At 54.4% G+C, this 9922-nt stretch overlaps 1 protein-coding gene across 1 annotated transcript in view; it reads right to left on the bottom strand.

The window, feature by feature from the left end:
• Positions 1-358: 358 nt before the first annotated feature.
• Positions 359-9922, bottom strand: part of LOC133343973 (tumor protein p53-inducible protein 11-like) — a 35535-nt gene continuing 25971 nt past the window's right edge. Inside the window, exons 4-7 of the mRNA XM_061553978.1 lie at positions 8716-8764; positions 6701-6797; positions 4900-5001; positions 359-674 (exon numbers count right to left, since the gene is read on the bottom strand). Of these exons, the coding sequence (XP_061409962.1) occupies positions 538-674; positions 4900-5001; positions 6701-6797; positions 8716-8764 (385 nt within the window). The 3' untranslated portion in view covers positions 359-537. The remainder of the gene's footprint in view (positions 675-4899; positions 5002-6700; positions 6798-8715; positions 8765-9922) is intronic.

The raw sequence follows: 9922 nt of genomic DNA, 5'->3' as shown, positions 1-9922 counted from the left end.
CGGCTACAGCAGACCAAAGCAACGCGTCGACTTCAAAACTCAAAACGGACTTTCATTAAAAAAAAAGTAAAATAAAATCGCGGGGCAGGATTGTGGTTGTTTTGTGGTTTGTGTGCGCGAGCTTGAAACCTGCGTTCGATCCTACTGATGCACGCGCACGTGTGCGTGCGCACATGTGTGCGCGTCCTAGCGTGCGTGCGTGTGTGTGTGTGTGGTGCGTGCCTTTCCGTAGCAGTGCGTGTCCGTGCGCGCGTCCTCCTACGTCCGCGCGCGCAAAACGGTCCTGCCAATGTCGTCTGCTGGCCCTATCCGACGCACGAGCTGCGTCACTCTACGTGGACTTCCCCACTCTGGGGGGGGGGTGGGGGGCTGGGGGAGGGGGGGCATGAAGCTCGCGTGATGCTGCTGCTGCTGCTGGCTGCGTGCGTGGTCCGTGTGTTCGTGCGTGCGCGTGTTACGCCGTCATACGCGTGCATCGCCAGTCGCGGGTCCGTGCGCGCGCGCGCTCGCTCGCTCGCCCCCAGGAGCCGCCCGCCCCTAGTGCTGCTTCTTGGTGCGCCTCCCAACGCTGCGGTGGTAGAAGCAGGCGACGAGCGTGAAGAGGGCGCGCGAGCTCAGCAGCAGGGCCAGGTTTTCCGGAGCGGTGCCCCGCTCCCACACGGCAAACACCGTCACTGCCGGGTGGGACGACGACGGCGAGGGAGAGCGGGAGAGAGAGCGGGAGAGCGGGAGAGAGAGCGGGAGAGCGGGAGAGAGCGGGAGAGAGAGCGGGAGAGTGGGGGAGAGAGAGCGGGAGAGGGAGAGAGAGCGGGAGAGTGGGGGAGAGAGAGCGGGAGAGAGAGCGGGAGAGAGAGCGGGAGAGAGAGCGGGAGAGTGGGGGAGAGTGGGGGAGAGAGAGCGGAGAGAGAGCGGAGAGAGAGCGGGAGGAGAGCGGGAGAGAGAGCGGGAGAGTGAGAGCGGGAGAGAGCGGGAGAGAGAGCGGGAGAGAGCGGGAGAGAGAGAGTGGGAGAGAGAGCGGGAGAGAGAGCGGGAGAGAGCGGAGAGTGGGGGGAGAGAGAGAGGGGAGAGAGAGGAGAGCGGGAGAGTGGGGAGATAGAGCGGGAGAGAGAGCGGGAGAGAGCGGGGAGAGAGCGGGAGAGAGAGCGGGGAGAGAGAGAGCGGAGAGAGCGGAGAGAGAGCGGAGAGTGGGGGAGAGAGAGCGGGAGAGAGAGCGGGAGAGTGGGGGAGAGAGAGGGGGAGAGCGAGCGGGAGAGAGAGCGGGAGAGAGAGCGGGAGAGTGGGGAGAGAGAGCGGGAGAGAGAGCGGGAGAGAGCGGGAGAGAGAGGGGAGAGAGAGCGGGAGGAGAGCGGGGAGAGGGGAGAGAGAGCGGGAGAGAGAGCGGGAGAGAGAGAGGGGAGAGAGAGCGGGAGAGAGAGAGCGGGGAGGAGAGAGGGGAGAGCTGGGGGAGAGTGAGAGCGGGAGAGAGCGAGAGAGCGATGGAGAGTGGGGAGATAGCGAGAGAGGAGAGAGAGCGGGGAGAGAGCGGGTGAGAGAGTAGCGGGAGATGAGAGCGGGAGAGAGAGCTGAGAGAGAGAGGTAGAGCGGGGAGCGAGAGCGGCGATGCGAGGAAGAGCGGGAGACGATGACGCGGGGAAAGTGGGGGAGAGAGAGGGGGCGAGAGAGCGGAGAGATGAGCGGGAAGCGGAGTGGAGGGAGAGAGAGCGGGAGAGATTGGGGAGAGAGAGCGGGAGATGAGAGCGGGAGGAGAGAGCGGGAGAGAGAGCGGGGAGAGAGAGGGAGAGAGAGGGGAGAGAGAGCGGGAGAGAGAGCGGGAGAGAGTGGGGGAGAGAGAGCGGGAGAGAGAGCGGGAGAGAGCGGGAGAGAGAGCGGGAGAGAGAGCGGGAGAGAGCGGGAGAGAGAGCGGGAGAGAGCGGGAGAGAGAGTGGGAGAGAGAGCGGGAGAGAGAGCAGGAGAGAGAGCGGGAGAGAGGGGGAGAGACAGCGACATGGAGTAGGAAGAGAGGGGGTACAGAGAGAGAGGGGGCAGAGAGGGGGGTAGAGAGAGAGGGAAGCGGTAAGGGGAGCAGAGCGAGAAATATTTTGTTAAATCTTTCATTTAAAAGGGGGGGGGGGGGGAGGGGTTACATGAAGCAAATCATAAAAAAAAATGATGATGAACGAAGCAAAGTGCCGACTACACCGAGCATATTCTTGTTTCCTCTGATCGTAAAAAAAAACAGGGAGCGGGAGAGAGAGCGTGATACACACACACCCCAAATATACAGGTGGCTTCAAAAGAATGTTAACACCTACACGGGACTATTGTTTTCAATAGAAAAAAGAAACGGATAAAGATACAAATGTCATGTTAATAGCTTCGAAAAGTCAAAGGGTCTCCACTCGTTCGCCATCGTTGTCAACGCGTGGCCTGGAATCTTCTCCAGGTGGTCTCCAGAGCCCCGGAGGAGGCACATTTCTCGTGGTGTCGTCGCAAATTCTCAGAAGTGTTCACATTTTTTTGAAGCACCCTGTACAGCAGGCGTCAGGGTCGGCATCTAACCCACGACCTCCTGCATACCAGACGAGGTAGTTAACATCTCCTAGCCCCCGTTATGATGATGATAATGAGAGAGACACGCAAACTCCAAATATACAGGCGTTAGGGTCAGGATCGAACACACGACCTCCTGTATACCAGGCGAGGTAGTTAACATATCCTAGCCCCCGTGGCCCACGCCCCTGTTCCCGAACCTCCAGATAAGCTGACTCCTGAAATCGCGGCACTCGCAAAGGGCACTCGACGGGGATGCAGAGGGGGGGGGGGGGTTGGGGCCCCCCCAGGCCCCCCCACCCCCCACTTGGTGCGGCAACGAACGCATTGTGCCACACCCCACGGTAGTTCAAGTTCATGTATTAGGTATAGCCCTGTGAGCCATTCGGCTCTTGAATCGGGTGCAACCGCAACAAACAAAAAACAAAAACATGAACTCGGAGGGGGCAGGCTCGGACACCCCCCCCCCCTTGGAGTGGGCGGGGGGGGCTCAGACACCCCCCCCTCGGAGGCGGCGGGGGGGGGGGCTCGGTTTTGCCAGCGAGATGTCAGTCACATTTCGTTTTTTCTTCAGTGTAAAGCAACCGAGGATAAGTTTTATTTCGTCTGGGATCTTACGTTATGGAGGGTTTCATGTAGCGCTTTACAAGAATTATAAATGGTACATTAGTGTCGGCTGATGGGGGAAAGGGATGGGGTGGGGAAGGGATGGCAGGGGAGGGTGATGGTAGGGGAGGTGAGGGGCTGGCGAGGTTTTGAAGGTGAAGGTTGTTTGAAGGTTTTAAGGACGAGCGATACGCCGTTGAGCCGAGTCTTAAATGTCCACGTCTGGCTTCGAGAGCCCCGCGTTCGTTGACACGTGGCACGCGCGAGGAAGCTCCGTGAGCCTTCTGACCCGGCGTTAAAATGGAAGGCCTGCCAGCATCCTGCGCGATTAAATTCACCTAATTGCCCGTGGGCTCCACTTTTCAACAAAAGGTACTTTTTAAATGTGCCCCTATCGTCCCCGCCGGTGAGCCAACTCCGCACCGGCATCCTAAGCAAAGTCCGCCCTGACCCGAATCAATGCTGGCGAACTTGGCAGACGCGCGTACGTGCACGCGCGCGTTGGAACTTCTTTCGCGCCGTACGCAGCCAACCGTGCTGATCGGGGGCTGCGGGCGGAAGGACATCAAACTCGAGGCGAGCTGGCGGGAGGCCCCCGAACGCTTCGGGCGCGATTTCGCCTCGCGTTCTGCCCCGGATTGCCACGCATCGATACCGTACCGTACGAACGTACGAACGTACGGTACCGTGCGTTGAACTTCTATCCGCGCCGTACGTAGCCAATCGGTCGGAGGCGGTGGGCGGGCGGTTGCAGTTTCTAAAGCAAGTGTTTTTTTTATTCTTGGATCTTTCGGTAAAGTCACGTAGAAGGGAAATATAAAAATAATAAACATTAAACAATTACATTCTCACGACGTTTCCGCGGCTCTGTTATTCACCTGAGAACGGCTGCTTGTGTTGTGGCCGAAACGTCGTGAGAATTTTATTGTAAAATTTTTATTATTTTATTATTTTCCTTCTACGTGACTTTACCGAAAGAACCAAGAATATAAATCCCTGCAGTCACGAAAGCTTTAAATCGAAATTTAAGTGTTTTTTTATACGCTTTCCTTTAACTCACTCTGTCTGTTGTTGTTGTTGTATCTTCAAATCTTGTAACTCAATTTTAATCCACTTCCCAATGTGGTATCGACTGCAAACTTGGTATACTTATGGCATACTGATGACAACACTATATTCTATCATAAAAAAGAAAATATCCATATTTTTAAACATTCTTTTTTAGATGTTATGTTTCAGCTTGGCTCTAATTGTCCACGCTCAACTGACGTCGCCTGTAATTGGCCACGGTCCCTTACGTTATAGCAAGCTTCGGGGCCACTTCCTGTATTCGTGGGGTTCTTCCATTACTAGTAAAAAAAAAATATTACCTATTCGTAATCATTGATAATCAACGTTTTTGGGTTTAGATCGCGTTATTTATAAATGTGTCGTAACCCTCCACCACCCGACACGGCCAATCAGTAAAAAAGTGTCACGTTGACAAAAGACAATTAGTTCACTGCTTTAGCCCACCGGTGTGTTGAAGCGTGAAACCACAACATTTACAATTTGAGTAGTACGACGTTTCGCTGGTAATTGCATCCAGCATCATCGCACATTTAACAACGTGGGGTTAGGGGGCCTGCCCCCCGACTCGCTACTCCGTCCACCCAGCGACGGCGCCAAGAGGCCGAACGGCGCCGGCGATCCCGGCCGGCCACGAACGTCGTCGAGCGGTGGTTGGGGGCCCGAGGAATGTCACGCCGGAGGAGTTCTCCTCACCTCCCATCTGCACGATGAAGTAAGAAGCCTGCAGGGCCAGGCTCCATCGGATGATGGCCTTGTCTGCCGTGTAGAAGGCGTTCCACAGCACCAGCGAGATGCCTGCAGCGAAGGGGGGGGGGGGGACGAGAGTGGAAAGGCAAGCGGCAGCCAATGCTGTGACCGTGGATTTGCGTACGCACATGTACACACATGTCTGTACATGTGCGTGGGGAGAGGTAGTGTAGCGGTTAGCGCGCTGCGCTACGCACCCGGCGACCCGAGTTCGATTCCCGCTCACGGCCAACGCCAGTGCGACGATTATCTGAACCGGTCCTGGGCCTCCCCTAGGTCGACTCAGCCTCAAATTAGTACCTGGTGCGGTGTGTAAACATCGCCACTGGGGAGACAAAGGCGGCCGAGCGTGGTGCTGGCCACCCACCCCCTCGTGCGCCGTGCCGGCCTTCATAGGTGCTCACTAACAGCACTTGCCCCAACAGTCTGTTAAGCTATACGAGGGATCTTTGTCTTTGTCTGCATATGTACACGTATGCACCGTATGTACACGTATGCACCGTGTGTTTGTGTGTGTGGGGCACGGTAGCACAGTGGTCAGCGCGCTGCGCTACGAAACCCGGCGACCCGAGTTCGATTCCCGCTCAAGGCCAACAACAGCGGCGAATATTTGAACCGGTCCTGGGGTCTCCCCTAGGTCGACTCAGCCTCAAGCGAGTGCCTCGTGCGATGTGTAAACGAAGGCGAAAGGCGAGTGGTGCTGACCACGTGCCGGCCTTCATAGGCGCTGCTACTCGCTGACAGCACTTCCCAGAAACAGTCCGTTGAAGGCTACACGGGAGATCTTTTAACGCGCGTGTGTGTGTGTATGTGTGTGTGGAAACATTTAGGCTGGCCTGCCTACGATCCATCCTGGGTTTAACCAGGCTGGATTGTGTGAGGAGCTCACAAATCCTTGAAAGATCTGGGCAAAGTCCCATCAGTGAGCTCCTCCGGCAGGCAAGGCTGCGTTGGCTGGGTCATGTAGCCCGCATGCCCAGCCACCGCATGCCTAAACAGCTTTTGTTCGGCCGGATCGAGGGGGCTAGACGGGCGCGGCACGGGCTGGAGAAGAGATGGAGTGATGTGGTACAGGAGGACGTGGAGCTGAGTGGACTTGCCGATGACTGGTACCAGCGGTGTCAAGATCGGCCTCTGTGGAGGAGGCTCGTGAAGGAAGCTACTGGGCAGTTGGAGGCAGTCGACCCTCCAACAACAACGGAGGGCGGAGGAGCGACGCTCACAACAACGAGCGGAGCGCCGGGTGGCTAAAGCACAGCAAGTTGGCACAGTAGGGGGCACAGGTGGTGCATCAGCCAGTCATCTCGGTCATCTCGGTCAGTCGACCCGTGGCACCTGGGTCTGCCCCGTGACCTCCTGCCAGCGGGCTTTCGACACTTCACGTGGCCTCAAGGTGCACTTGGCCTGGCACAAGCATCGTGGTGACGTCACCGCCACTTAGTGGCGAATGGCGGTTGTTGTTGTTGTTGTTGTATGTGTGTGTGTATGTGTGTGTGTATATGTAGGGGGCACAGGTGGTGCATCAGCCAGTCATCTCAATCATCTCAGTCAGTCGACCCGTGGCACCTGGGTCTGCCCCGTGACCTCCTGCCAGCGGGCGTTCGACACTTCACGTGACCTCAATGTGCACATGGCCTGGCACAAGTGTCGTGGTGACGTCACCGCCACTTAGTGGCGAATGGCGGTTGTTGTTGTTATTGTTGTGTATGTGTGTGTGTGTGTATGCGTGTGTATATGTGTGACTTACACAGCAAAGTTCCTCCGTACAGCCTCATGGACAGAGAGCCCTGAGTGCTCCTTTCCTCGAACAGCACCTCGTAAAGCTTGTCCGGAATTACCAGCGCCTGAAAAACGCAACCCCCCCCCCCCTCACTCACATCATCGTCGTCTGGTTCCGCAGTTACATCACTCCACATCAGTCCCCGCCCGCTAGGCGGTTGCCCACACTGGCTGCAGGGAACTTTCGGAAGGCTCAGAACACATTCAAAGGATTCCCCAAACTCAGGCGGCGGCGGTGCGTTCCGGTTTTTACCGAGTATTTTGTTTAGCAGAATATTTTGATTAAAACGGGAATGGCTCAAAACCGCGAGATGGATTTGAACATTTTGAATCACGGTTTGCTTTGGACCAGGTGACACACACTAATTCAAGTTTGCTTTGATTCTTTCAGTTGCGTTGAGTTTTGAGATTAACCGATTTGATGTGTCGGAATCAGAGTCTTTATTTCTCCCGGAGGTGGAATCCGATGAGCCATGAAGCTCTTCCTCTAAAAGATGCCCAGATGGGGGGCACGTGGGTCAGAAAAGTTACAACGACAAACGATACAAAAACACGAGAGGCGTGCAAAGTGTAGGAACCAAGTGAGAATTCAATGAGACCGGGGTGGTTCTCATTTGCACGGGAACTGGGTTCCACAAAGACTCTGCAAAAGGACGTTTTTGCCAAATTCTATTTTGGGTTCTTCTTTTTCTTAATCTGCTTCTTCTTCCGTATGGCTGATTGTAGATACAGAGCAACAACCACAATTGCACGTTCAAGTGGCTCAAGCCAGATAATTAACCGCATCAGGAGCAGCGGAGTGCATCATCATCATCGGCGTGGTATCTCATTCGTATTTGCGGATCTGGCATTATTGCGTCGTTTCATTTGCGCATCAGGTATCTGCATCTGCCATGATGCGGTTTAGGGTGGACCGTTAACTTTGCAGAAGATCAAATCCAGGGATCTTGTGCGTTGTGTCTTTCACGAGGTGTTTTGTTCGTGAGTTCGTTTGTGTGTGGGAGGAAACAGCGTGGCCTGGTCTAGGGCTTGCGTGCAAGGAGAGAATACTCAAATTTCACAAACTTACTGCATGGCAACATGAAGGTAACTAGTTTGCCGAGATCATCACGGTTCCCTCGCTGTGTGATCCACCAATCCTGCCTCCAAGTTGCCGGGTTAACCAGGACATTTTCTAGGCCCCGCGTTAATCGCGGCCAAGAGATGGGACAGGTGTGATGCTCTGCCACTCTGTCCTGATCCCAGGCCCGAATTCAACAATACAAGCCAGTCGTGCGTAGTGCCTGGATGTAGTTTCTCCTCATCATCAAACAATATCCAATGGGTAAATTCGATTGCAAGAATTCTTCTCAAACTCACCGTTGAGCTTAAAATTATGACAATAATCGGCACGTTAAACGCTTGTACTGGACATGCCACGATTGGATTCACGTGGATATGAACTATTTTAACTTTTACTATCACAGACGAGGCCCACTGAGCTACATAGCAATTTTTATGCAGAAGCGACCTGGCCACAAATCATAGCTCAACGAAGTGGCTTATCATCATGTGGAAATTTATAGCAGCCAAATACTCTAAAGGCACGTTGATTCTAACTGTGGAGGGAAAAACCGGAGGAGCCGGATAAAAATCCACGTAACCACGGACATGCAAACTCTAAATAAATAGCAGCCGTCAGGGTTGGGATTGAACCCACGACCTCCTGCATACCAGGCAAGGGAGTTAACATCTCCTAGCCACCGCGGTGGCCCATGTTGGGTGGTGGAGGGTTCTTAACGACACAAATGTGCCCAAATATAAATAGGTTGCCTAACACCAAAACAATCAATACATGAATCGGATTGTTCCAGATGTTCTATCCAATAACCCAATCGTTCGCAGAACGAAGAGATCATTGCACGCTGTTTCTGCGCAAAGGGGGAAAAGTGAATATTTCCGCCGAAATCACTTTCTCAAAGACACCGAAAATCGAAAACTCACCATGCCCGCGATGACTGTGAACATCGTGGCCGACACGAGTTGCCACAACCTGCGGTGGGGGCAGAGGTGCGTCACAACGGGGTATCGTTAAAACGGACAATCTGCAAGGAAATGGCTCAAAACTACGAGGTGGATTTAAACACATTCCTGCGGAGGGAGCTGGTAGGAACGTTGGGTTGCTCGGTCAATGGCCTGCAGGGTCAACGGCGGCGTGGTGTATTCCGCAAATATGCCCGACTGTGAGGGCAGGCACAAGCTGGCGTGAGTAGGTTAAACGTTGAGTTTTATAAGGGCACCACTGGGTGACCAGCCCTTCCCCACCCAGCCCCACCCCTCCCACCCCCCACCCAGCCCCACCCTCCCCACCCAGCCGCTCCCTTCCCCACCCAGTCCCTCCCCACCCTCCCCACCCAGCCCCTCCCCACCCTCCCCTCTCCACCCAGCCCCACCCCTCCCATGTTTGGATGCACGACGGACGGACAAACAAAATAATCTTCTGTGGGCTGGTGGAACCAGGTGGTTCCTACCAGTTAATTTGTAAAAACAAGGTTTGCTCTGCACAGACCCCCCTCAACTCCAAAGGCCAAAACATTTTCTTAGTCAATATCAATGTTTATGGTCCAGGTGATATCCGCTCATTAAAAGTTTTCTTTCAGACGCGTTGAATTTTGAGGTTATTCGATTCGATGTGCCAGAATGTTTATTTTTTACTGCAGGAGGAATCCGATGAGCTATGACGCTCTTCTTTCACAGATATCCAGCAGGGACACGGGGTCAGAACGTTACAGCAGCAACAAGCAGCGACAAAAAACACGATATGAGTGCAAAGTAGAGGATAGGAAAGGTAAGCAAGTCACAAAACAATCACAAAAACTAAACCATTTTTTCTTATTTTACCAGGCAAAGCCCACTGAGCTATTAGCTTCTTTTTCAGAAGCGACCTCGCCACATGATTGCCCAACGAATAAATATTCAATTGGAATCGACAACAGGGAGTGCTGGTGCACAGCGATGATCCAGTGATTCGGAGGCAAAGAGGAAACTGTGGAGGGTATTTGGCCTACTCGTCCACGTTGACCTGACGTATTGGAAGGGGGTGAGCGCACTCTCACTCTGCCCCCCCCCCCCCGCCGCACACGCGAGCCGCCAAATGAACTGTGGTGAACACGTTAATCCCGTCGTTTAGACATTCCCGTTCGTTTAGACG

This window comes from Lethenteron reissneri, chromosome 2 (assembly GCF_015708825.2).
Source record: "Lethenteron reissneri isolate LAM-NWPU_2019-01 chromosome 2, ASM1570882v1, whole genome shotgun sequence".
NCBI lineage: Eukaryota > Metazoa > Chordata > Hyperoartia > Petromyzontiformes > Petromyzontidae > Lethenteron > Lethenteron reissneri.
This window is presented reverse-complemented; position numbering and strand designations above follow the sequence as displayed.